Source organism: Heloderma suspectum, chromosome 7, assembly GCF_057233095.1.
Source record: "Heloderma suspectum isolate Gila_16-S chromosome 7, 16-S_ref, whole genome shotgun sequence".
NCBI classification, from domain to species: Eukaryota; Metazoa; Chordata; class Lepidosauria; order Squamata; family Helodermatidae; genus Heloderma; species Heloderma suspectum.
This window is the reverse complement of record NC_139464.1, coordinates 60,852,374-60,864,514: the sequence shown is the minus strand read 5'-3', so window position 1 is coordinate 60,864,514 and position 12,141 is coordinate 60,852,374. Positions and strand designations below refer to the sequence as shown.

The window sequence follows — 12,141 nt, the reverse complement described above, 5'->3', positions numbered from 1 at the left end:
TAGTGTGTTGGCAGTGTTGGATACTGCCCTGTGGTAAATTAGAAACTTCCTGGCTTAAGCATAGCTTGTGTTGATAAAAAGAAAAAAACATAGTGACTGCATGTGTGAGTAAAAGGTTTGTGCCTCTCATCTGAACATGGCCGCTGTATGTCCACAATCACTGTCCTAAATGCTGCTTTTAAGTATGATAGAACGATTCATCTATTTGAGGGAAGAGAAACAAACCCAGACACTTATTACCTGTGAAGCCAAAAAAAAAAAAAGGGCTGGTGAGGATCCTGTCTCCTCCCACACAGGTTATCAGCAGCACCATCAAGGCTGATTGCGGCAACTATCTGTTTGGCATATACATCTACACAGAAGTGCATATGAATCTATGGATGTGCGCGTGCATGCACACACACACACCTATACCTGTGTATATTCAACTGAAGTCGACTCAACTTTTAGACACCTTGGAAAAGGAATAGAATAGCAAAGGTCACTCCAGAGGTAATTCCACTTTGGGAAGATGATTTTTTTTTTCTTATTTTGCCTGATCAAGAATCTCTAGGCCATGTGCATCACTATGTTCCAATAAGGTTTATAAAACAGTATTAAACAAAACTTTAATTATTTACCAGAATTCAATATTCACTCTTGCATCTGCTCTTCATTTTGCATCTATATGAATTTAAATAGCTAGTGAAACAGCTGTAAAACAGTCTGTATTCTGAAACAGAAGGGAAAAATAAATCTGAACTGCCTCAATGGATGCCAGTATTAAAGCTGCTAATAAAAGCAGAAAATTAGTTCTGAGGGGCTCTAATGAAGAGAGCAGAATATTTTAAAAATCCAAGCGTCATAAACATAATACAAACACAATGCATTATACTGAGCTCTACAAAAACAATATGTAATTGCTTCAATATGGGCAAGCAATTTATCTAAAGTTCATAACAATACAGCCTTTCCAAAACTAGAGGATTATAAAGTGAATATATCAAGGAATAATTGTAAAAGCATAACATGGAGCAACTGGAAAATTAATTCGGTGCCTGTGCTTTTTTGGCATCCTAAAATTGTGACATGTTGCTATGGCTGAAATATTCTCTGTTGGCTCCATTATTTTAAGCATGTCCATCGTCGCTTTATGTCAACCTGTGTGGTTGATATGGGTGAAAAAGGCCAACACAATGGGCCCGGTTGAGATAGAGCAATAAACTATTGTTTATTGTTGCATGCGTGAGCCTCAGGCCCGTGGGTTCCCCTCCACCTTCTCTTTTCTGCACAAGGTATTTAAAGCTTCTGTTCTTGGATAGGAACAAACTGGTTTGTTTCTGCATCAAGAATTCAGCAAATGATGGTATTTTTAAACCACCATTTGTTAAGAAGCCAGGATAGCAAACCAGGTTCTCCTTGCAGGATTGCAGTCTGCTTCTCCAATTGTGGTGCAATGGCCTTTGCATGACAGTGTTACCCATTGCTCTATAGTCTCTACTGTACTGGAAGTATGACTAGAGAAGTCATGACAGAAATGGTAACTGACCCTTTTTCCCTTTCTCCCTAGAACTATTCAACTATTTCAGCTTGACCTAATATAAAAGAAAAATGGTAGTATTATCTTGAGAGACCCAGAGACGTTGTGCCAGTACTCTGGGACTTCACTGAATATGTAGGCATTACCAAAAAAGTGACATGCTGTAGCAGTTAGCAGGCCTGGCCCTATCATGAGCCACACAGAGCCACTTGTCTCAGCTGACAGATTGGGAGAGGAAGCGGAATGAGTACCCCTTGCCATCTGCTGCCTGCCTACCCACCCACCCCCTGCCACCAACACCACTAGAACCTATGTGCCAGCTCCTGCCATACTTCTCAAGCTCCTGTCACCAGCAGCAGTTGCCTAACCAGGCACTCCAGAGCCAGGTCATCACCCTGCTGGGCCATGGAGCACTGCTCCCACAGCGCTTGAGATCTTCTTGCCATCGGCACACTGCCAGCCAGGGTGACTGTGGAGGTCACTTTCTGTTTGGAGTGAAGTGCAGCAAACAAGTGAGTCGTGACTGCTGCCCTGCCAGGCACTCCATGGCAGCTGGCGTTCAGCTAGGCCAGCAGGTGAAGCACCTGACTGGAAAACAGCCACCTATAAATCAAGTCTAGACAAGTCCCCCAAGTCTTGACCAGCCAATTCATGTGAGATGCTAATTCTCATGATACTTTGCCATAGCTTGATGAAGTCTCATAAGAATTTGCTAAGTATCACAAGGCTTGGGGCGGCTTCTCTGTGACGCCAAGAAATGGGAAGCAGCTGCCTGCAGCATGGGGCACAAGAGTGAGCCCTGCATCTTTCTCCAGTGGCAGGATGCCTTGGGCCAGCCCTGGGAGTAAGACTGTTTTGAGGGGTTTCTAGGGCATAGGTTGATCTATAAAGACTTCCTTCTATTTCTCTGGTGTGTGTGTGAATATGTATATCTACATTACACAAAACACGCATACACTCATGCCTTGACTACTGGTCACTGTCTAAGCCTTTTGTTTACCTATCTGATCTTTATACTGCGAAAGCCTGATTGTCATCTTCACTCTATTTGTGATAGTAAATCTTGCATTTTATTAGAAAGTTACTCAGTTCTGTATGTTACAACATCTTCAGATGTAATCGCTACAGTTTTGCATCCTATGTAATTGCATCATTTTGCTATAGTTATTGCATTTTCTATCTTTATCCAGGAAAAGTTTTCAAGTTTAATTCTTGTCTGTGTCTTTCATTGAGGCTTAGCACAGCATCATTCTAGTGGCTTATCACTAGAGTGAAAAAAATTGCAACAGCTGTAGGCAGCAGGCCTGAACTTGGAATCTATTATTATTTGTGCTACAAATTAACTCTTTGGCTGCTGGCTATAACACAAATGTCCTGGACAGGGGCAGCAGGGAAAGCACTAGCACAGCAGTGCAGTAGGTATGTGCAGTGTCAGGGTTAGGGGACAAGTTGTCCCCTATGCTACTGCTAGGACCCTTTCACTGAATCCTGTGACTCAATTCCTCAGTGTAGCAGCAAATGGAATTACACTATTGGATTGTCCCAAATAAATTAAAATGAGGTGGTGGTGGGGGTTCCAAACAAGTGCATAGAATTAAAAAAAGAAGATAAATGCTGTTTGTTCATTACTAGCTGGTAGTTGCAGTAAGTTAGTATTTTAAGAGTGGGAAAACAGAGTTATGGAACAGTGGTCCACATTCTTAATGAAGCTGACCCTCAAACCAAATGACCTACAACAGAAAAACACTTGACAGTAAGTAAAGCCTACAACATCATCTGCTTAGCTAAATCATTGCAGTCCTCCTACAATTCAAGGCAATTAATATGTAGTCATGGGACTCGTTTCAGGAAATGAATAAAAGATTTCTCTTATGCCTTGCTTTTGCCCTAAAATATAAACTTGGCATGTGGGGGAATATTCCAGCTCAAATATGTAGGATTAGGGTGGCATCAAGAAAGTAAAATATTACAAGATAAGGAGGCTTATAGTCAAAAACTTTTTCCCAACTCTCCCCACCCCCAGTGTGTGTGTGTACACACACAGCAGCATTACTTTAAACAAGATTGCAAATTATATAATTTAACTCTAGGCAGATCAGTAAATTAAAAGGCTGAACTCAATGTGGCTGATGATGGCAGTAGGAGATAATAGTACAATGTAGATCTTATTGTAAAGATACTTCTGTGTTTACAGCAAATCAAGCATGTTGACGTTGTTGTAACAGACAAACATTTTCCTTGTTAAAGAAATGTTTCTCAATAAAAGAAATGTTTCTCAAAATGCATTGAGAAAGTTACCAATCTGTGCAGCTGTCTTTTTGTTCTTTTGTAGTGTTCTCCCCTCTGGTTTTAGTACTTCATTGGTGGGTATTTACTACTGATTCCGTACACTAGGTTTTATTTTAAGTACAGCTAAACCAAAAATTGGTTTGGCTCAGATTTCGTAGCAAAAGTTGACGTTCTGAACAGGGTGACAAAAGTTTCTCTGAAATAACAGTGCTCTTCATGCAGGAAAAACGTTTTCTTCAAGATTAGTATCTCCCCGCCTCCCCTTCAGCAAAGCACTCCACAGAGATCTATGGGGTGCCTCTGCTACAGCCATCTTTGAAGCCTGATCCATTCTGCTGTAGGCAAGACAAGAGAACGATTCTGCGTTTACCTTCTTAAAATGACTGCTCTAGTCACTTCAGGCAAGACAAACAAGAGTGATATGCAAAGCCTGATATGATCTCCCGCCCTCTCTTGGCAAGAGAACAAGTTGGATCTTGCTTCTTATATCACAGCGTGGGATGCGTCCCTTAAAGTGGTTGCTGCAACTGCTTTTTAAGAGAGGTGAACTGCATCAGCATGATGCATCTACACCTTTTCTTGCCTAGAGATTGTGATGAAGGTGAGGTGAATGCTTTTGCCCGTTTGGCTCTCATCCTGAAAGAACACCAAAGTGCCCAGGGGGTAGGTTCTCACTCTTCGCTTTTTTATTGTTCTTGTTTTTGTTTAGTATCAACACCCAGGGTTTGATACCATGTTTGGGGGGAGAACGAAGAGCCCCGTTTTCAAACATCATGGGTGTTTCCAACCAAAAATGCATTACGAGGATGCATGTTCATAAAATATCAAACCATTTGTGAGAGCCAGTGCCTAACAACTGGTAACTGTTTAAGAAGTTTGTGGTAAAAATTACACATTTTGGAGATTAGAAAAAAAAAAAACTAAAAAGTTTTCGATAATCCTGGTTTGTTATTGTTAAGGTTCTTTAGTCAAGAGAGCTAAAATTAGCAAATTACCCCAAATAACATACACGGCTGCAGAAATGCTTGCCCTAAAAATATCATTTTTCTGCATATAGAAATATTTAGCCCAGTTTCTTAGGAAACTACTTTCTCATTTCTACTTTAAATAATCTCATGGCAAAATCTGTAGAATTACATTTCTTCTTGGGGTTTTTTTGTGGATAAACATTTCCTTTATATAGTAAATTGCTAGTACAAAGCCCAGTAAATTTGCCTCTTTTTACTTTAATTTTTTGAAATTAAATTCTTACTTTGTATACAATTATCTTTTTTTCTCAATTTTTCTTCTAAATGCAGAGGGTTGCTGCTGCAGGAGAACAGCCGGTTTTCAGAAGCACTACATTACTATAAATTGGCTATTGGAAGCAGACCTACTTTAGCATGTAAGTCGATTGCATATTCATTTGTTTTTAAAATATGCTTTTTTAATGCTGTGTTATAAATATCACTTTTAGAAGAGACAGCTGTAAAGTGGATTTAATCTGTGATGGATTAATTCTCTTGTATGCGAGGAAGAGACTCTGCATGCACACAGGTATTTTCCATTATACCTGCTAAGCTCCAGGCCGGCCCTACAATTAGGCAGAGTGAAGCAGTTGCCTCTTGGGTATCAAGAAAGGGCAGCAAAGTTAGAGTTTATTACTGTTATATTTTCATGGCCAGAAGCTTGTGGGATTTTCTGCCTTAGGTGCCAAAATTAACTTCTTACCTGACCTTGGCAACTTGTGGGAGAGGAGGGTGCCATTTACTGCTCCTCCTCAAGCAACAACGTGCCTTGTGCCAGCCCTGTTGCCTTACACTTAATCTGGACCCACAAAGAATTTTCACTACCAGCCTTCCCTATTCATTTGGAGGAGAGCTACCCTTTCACTTGAATTGTATGACAAGAGCATTGTTTGTTCTTCAGAATCCCATACTTACTGGACTGGGGCTCAAATGTGTCTCTTGCTACAGAGTAAAATGGGATATTTGATAATCTATTATCCTCTTTACATGGTGAATTGTGGCAAGATTCTTCTAAGGAATTATACACCCATTGGGTCACTGTGCTCATCTGGAGAGGCCCTCAAGATGTTGGTGCCACATGCACCTGAGGTCTCCTCCACAGTTGTTCAGAGCAGGACATCCATTATGTGAAATATTCTTCTCCCTGATACTAGACATGCACTGACAATTTCTATTTTAGGCACATATTGAAGATATACCTATTTATGCACGCCTTCCGAGTGTAGTTTAGCCTATTGCATATTTCCTCTTATGGATAATGTAGATATTGTATATTGATTTTATGTATGTTTTATATTGTATGTTTTCTGATTTGTGTACACAGCTTTGAAATTTTTATATGAAAGCAGTTTATAAATGCTTATAAACAAACAGGTAGGGAAGAGGTCAGAATGCCTGACGTTCCAGATCCATACTAGCGAAACACCAGTTCCACTTACTTGCCATCGACAGCAATGTTGATTGCAATGCAAATAACTCTTGCATGTTTGCTGCACCATTTTGTAGTGCAGAATTGCTGTTATAATCTATGGCTTTAAGAATAAGGAATTTAACTATATTATGGATTTTAAATCGTTGAAGAAATCTAGAAGGCTAGGTTTGAATAAAGTACCAGCTACTGTAGCTATCACATTTTCTAGCTTTAAACAAGCTTAAATATAATGGGATTATATGTAGATGTATAGTATCTTTATCTCTCTCTCTCTCTCTCTCTCTCTCTCTCAGCTGCCTATTTAAATACTGGTATTATCTTAATGAACCAAGGCAAGGCTGAAGAAGCCAAGAAGACATTCTTGAAGTGTTCAGAAATCCCTGATGAAAACTTAAAAGATCCTCATGCTCATAAGAGCTCTGTTACCAGCTGCCTTTATAATTTGGGAAAACTCTACCATGAACAGGGACAGTATGAGGTGAGAGCTTTCTACAACAAAATAGTATGACTTCAAGAACCTCATAATAATAGTTGCTTAAATACACTAATTAAGTTTGCTATTAAAGATTGTTTCCAAGCACTGTGGAAAATCTTCACAAAGCATTTGTGAGGTAGATTTTTGTTGTACACCATAGACAAGAAGACAAGAACGTACAACTCAGCTGTGATCATTTGTGTCTAACATGTTTACATTGATTGAATAAATTTATCTTGTCCCTCTCTAGTTTAGCACTCAGTGACTGAGTTCGCACAATCATTGCAGCCCACCATGGTTTAGTATTCCACTCTGGTTTTCTGGTGGAATAATAAATGAGTCTTCCTCAGTCATTCAGAGGCAAATAAGTTTTGTGAGGCATTGGAATACCACTACTTCCTATTGAGATTAATGAAGTGTAATATGTCTCTTAATTTTTTTAAAAAAAAGCCGACAACTTTCACAGGCTGCCTTACCAACAGGATTTGCTGTGTGAGTGAGAAAAAGAGTAAAGGGAGTATAATAATGTGCAATTTGAACTGGAGTTCTGACCAGACACATAGCTACTTTAAAAAAAAATCAAATAAATACCTCCAAATAAATTTGACCTAAAGCTATTCTGTGTTTAAGGGGGATGTGGAGCAAGCTAGATTGATCTTTTGACAACTAAAGATGGCTTTGTGTTGGATCCAGATTTGGGCACATGGAACTAGGTTGGCGGAAGCAGACTTCCCCAACCCCTTTGCTCATGGAAGGTGCCTCTGGCTGATTTTCAGTGATCCTTCAGCCCCCCAGTGCCACGGCCTACCCCATTTAGCAGGGTCCTCCAGACCTCAACAGCATTTTCAGGGAGCTGTAGGGTCTGGCATGAGGAGGAGGGGTCAGGGACATCCACTCCTGGCAACCAAGTACATGCCTAAATCTGAATCCAGCTCTTGTATTTTGTTTTTGCTGTGCATATTCGTATTTTCAATAGGAGAATCTATGTCTTTATATTGAGAGAATATGCTTTCTGAACTTAAATGCATTTTCCCACGAGCCATATCTATTTCTCCTTTTGAATGTGTTTCTTTGTGAAATCTCATTTTCAGGAAATACTTCCTGTGATAAATTGCTTCTCACCAGTTGCATTTGCCTGTCGGTTGCAGTGACTAATAGTTAAATCCAGTTGGTGTCCATTTGCTGATGGATAACTCTTTGAACCAAGATGCCGACTCTGCTGGCCGCCACCCCCCCGGCCCAATCTGTTCCAGAGGTCTGGAACAGCTTCAGGGGGGGAAGGCTCCAGCCAAAGCATCTGCTGGATCCAAGAGCCAGCTTTCAGTGAAGGGACACCAATTGGGTACAACCCTAATAGCCCTAGCATTATCAACCCCAATTGTCCACAGTCGGACTAGACAGGGAGAAAGCCACATTGCCTGTCCATTCAGAACTAGAGCATTCTGGGAAAATACGTTCTTACAACACATGCGCATTTGAGTGATGGGAGCTGAATCCTTCCCCTTCCCTTGCTTTATCATCCGCTATTACTTCTGGTTCCTGAGCTTATCTCAGGAACCAGAAGAGTGAGAAACTAGGAAGAAAAGTGTCTAAACTAAGAGTGGAGAACCTGTGGCCGTCCATATGTTGTTGGACTCCAACTCCCATTAGTCTCAGCTAACATAGCCAATGGTCAAGGGAGTTGTAGTCCAACAACAGCTGGATGGCCAGAGGTTTCCCACCCTGGTCTAAAATGAAGAGCATGGTGAAGTAAGGCAGAGCAATGTTCATCTTCTGTTCTAAAAAGTAGATCCACCCCTTTAGTCGTTAATGGTGGACACACAAATTGACCAGTGTAGCTGCCTCCGTCTCACCTAGTTTGGTCCTGAGATTGAAAACATAATGCATGTTGTGTGGGGAGATGGGGTTCTTTACCATATCTTGTGTATGCTACATCACACTTTCAAACACTGCTGGGTTGTAAGTAGTTGTGTTTTGAGGTTAATAAAAGGGTGAATTTCTGAAACAAGGTTACACTGCATCTTGTTTTTTATTTGGAAGAACATGGCTTTGTGCCAAGAGTGGCACTTCTAAAGATCTTCAAAGGATACAGGAGAATATCATTATCTTCAATGAGAATGAAAATCATTTTTGAACAGTTATGAAATAACTGGATCACTTGTATGTGTTTAAGTATGACCCAAGGTAGCCTAACTGAGTAAATCTTAATGCGGACATCCTTGAATGTAGTCCCCTTCCCCATCTAACCTTTTGTATGGAATAATACATTCTGTAATTGTGATTTGTGTTTTTAGTAGATTGGGAGCTATTATTGTGACTATCAGAATGCTCATTTGTACATTGTGTCATTATACAGAATTTAAAAGTAGGCTAATGAGCCTTTGGGGGTTCTCAAATATTCCATTTTCCCATCCTCAAGTGAGATGGCCAGTGATTGAAATTACTCTGTATTGCATTGAGGAGATTCATCTCATTTGTTTACTTCTTTTTATAAGTGGGAAATGTGACCCCTCTTCATAGTTAATGAAGGGAACTCTGCACTTTTTCCTGTATTACATTTGCATGTAAAATTGCTTCTGAATTCTCTAGTAATGTTCTCTAGTAATGATAGATTTTTCAAATCCTTTTCATAGGATGCTCTCACAGTTTACAAAGAAGCAATACTGAAAATGCCAAGGCAGTTTGCACCGCAGAGCTTGTATAATATGATGGGTGAGTACAAAGCCAACATACATCAAGGTTACAAGATCTTTTTTCAGATGTGTGGACTCTTCTTCAGGATTATCAATATGAGGCATTACCTACTGGAATACTTTAATTAGGAGAAGACCTGGTTCGCATGTCACTGTAGCAAATCATGGGTTGGTTAATTAATTAATTAATTAATGGTTAATTAATTAATGCATGTTTGCCGGGACACGTGGAGTGCACAAGCCATTTGCGCTTTGAATAAACAGTCTATGAATACCCCATCCATTGGTTGTTACTGTGATTTCCAAACCTGGACACTCTGGGTTGCTTATGAGTTAAAAAAAACTCAGAGTTAACCCACCATGATCCTGAACTCCCGCCTTCCCCCCACCACAAATGCATTCCAGTGAATGCCTGAAAAGCACTTATATTGTGCAAATAGGACATCCCTTTTATTGTCTTCCGATAAATATATTTTTTAGCTCTAAATGTGTTGGGACTGTTGGTTTTTAATCATAAAACAAAACAAAAAAAAATGAGCAGCAAGCCATAAAAGTGTAAACATCTTTAATATGACCTAGTTTGAAGCCAGAAATTATCTTCAGGGGATATGATTTAATGTTCTTTTCTTATGAGTAAAGATGAGGCTAACTGTGCAAGTGTGTTTAGGCAGCTGTTTGTCATTGTGCATTGACTGAATTCCCTAAACCAGTCTTTTCTAAACAAACTGGGAAAGAGGAAGAACAAATGACTTGTGCTTCCACTTACCGCAGTCACGGACAAGGTATGAAGCTAATCTTAAACATCTTTTCTTCTCCTTCTGCTCACCTCAAAGTGAGATACTTCAAGGGTGGCTGTATGGTCGTATCTGAACTTTCTAAACATCTTAAAAATATTTATTAGTGTTATATTACATCTCAAATAATTTTTATATTGTAAACATACGTTTACAAACAGAAGTTCAAATACTGTCCTTATTTAACTTCTTCAGAACAATTGATGTTAATGAAATCTTCAATGAAGTGTAATTCAAGTTTTAAAATGTTAGTGCTAGGTCACTTGACCCCCTCTCCATTCTGTCTTTAGACATAGGGTGCAATCCTATGCATACTTCCCTGGGAGTAAGCCCTCCTAATCAGGGCTTCAGATCTTGTTTGTAAAAATTGTTATCTTAGCAAATCAATTGACCCCAAGAATATAAAGGAACAGCAGAAAAACACACAACACTTTTTTTCTTGCTTGGTGAGGCAGAGTTTTTGTTTGAGCATCTTTAACTTCTTTTTGTGCCACTTCAAAGGTGGTTTGGGAGGCGGGGGCTATGCATTTCTCCCTGAAACACCAAAGAGAGTATATAAAGAAGTATCACTGAATTTTCTGAATAAAGGTTTGCACCACAAGTTATCAAACAGTGATTAGCATTAACACTGCAGCAGCGCAAATCTTTTATATCACCTGCTTTCTGTGGTTTTCAAGGCATGTACCCATTGGCTTTTACCTCACCAGTCTGGCCAGCTGGTTTCTTCTTTAAAATCTAGCTACTGATTTGCTTTTAAAATAGGGTAACAATTTTGGCCTGCAGTTTTAAAATGTAACAGTTTAATTCTGTCTTGTACTTAGAGGATATCATGGTAATTCTTACGTCGTATATTCAAAATGTGCATCGTATGGAAAACTGTGCAGTAAATTTTATCTGTAGCATTGCTGTGATTTATTTGACCAGGTGTGCTTGAACCAAGCTAAAGAAACCATATGTTTGGCCCTTTACCAAGGGAAAACATTTTATCAGACTTTTTTTTCTTTTTCAAAGAAGAGTATTACTATTAAATGATACATTTTAAAAACGTTATCAGGCTAATATTTTTTAAGATTCCATGTAGTTTTGGTTTGGTATAAGTTTTCCTTTTTGGCACTCACCTTCAAGAAGGAAACATGAGGGGTAACCCAGAGTAATTTGCTTGGTATTGGGACATGCCATACAAAGGCTAGAGTCCAACTCAACTGCATTAAATAGGTAATCTATTTTGTTTTAAAGCTTCAATTAAATATTGGGGTCAAAAGAAATAATGGTCCCTATGGGACTTTGAGTAGTTTAATGCTAAAATTAGACTTCCTTGGGGATCAGTATTGGTATAGATGTCTTTTCTGTCCAGGAAATATGATATTATACAGTTGATTGTGTTGCATTGCTCTGAAAACCACACAAGCCCACCTGCTAGAATAATTCATATGTCGGCCAGCTTAGTGGTATAAATGTAAGTTGGAGCATAGGGGCTTTCTTTTAATATTGAAAGGTAATAGGAAAGGCTGATCTACTCAGATTTCAAATCATTACTTACAAAGGTGTTTTTTTATAACTGTATTCTTCCAAGAACAGCTGAATAGCAGCTGTTCAGGTGTAATTTTCATAAATCTGATAGGTGGTATTTTGACAATTTCTTTGCCATTTGTGCCTAAATGTATTGGTCACAATACAGCGAGCCTCTTCAAATGCCCAGAAGGGCTTGCTTGTGTGTAATAAGGATGAAATACCAAACAGCTACACTGCTATGAGATGCAGGTATGGCTGTGTCCAGATAGTTTAAGAAGATGAATAGAAATTCATCAAGATGCCCCATGAGCATGCTAAATTCTGTTGGCCTCCCACCTGTCGGTATATGTTGGGTCTGAAGTCCATAACAACAGCAATGTGGTTCCTTGCATGGAAATGCTGTAGGTTGCTGTAGATTGC

The 12,141-nt window shown here is 39.4% G+C and overlaps 1 protein-coding gene across 1 annotated transcript in view; it reads left to right on the top strand.

Annotated features, from left to right (window-relative positions):
* TMTC2 (transmembrane O-mannosyltransferase targeting cadherins 2) overlaps positions 1-12,141 on the top strand; it is a 254,255-nt gene that overhangs the window by 177,615 nt on the left and 64,499 nt on the right. Inside the window, exons 5-7 of the mRNA XM_084810388.1 lie at positions 5,107-5,192; positions 6,541-6,725; positions 9,356-9,434. Coding sequence (XP_084666514.1) covers positions 5,107-5,192; positions 6,541-6,725; positions 9,356-9,434 — 350 coding nt within the window. The remainder of the gene's footprint in view (positions 1-5,106; positions 5,193-6,540; positions 6,726-9,355; positions 9,435-12,141) is intronic.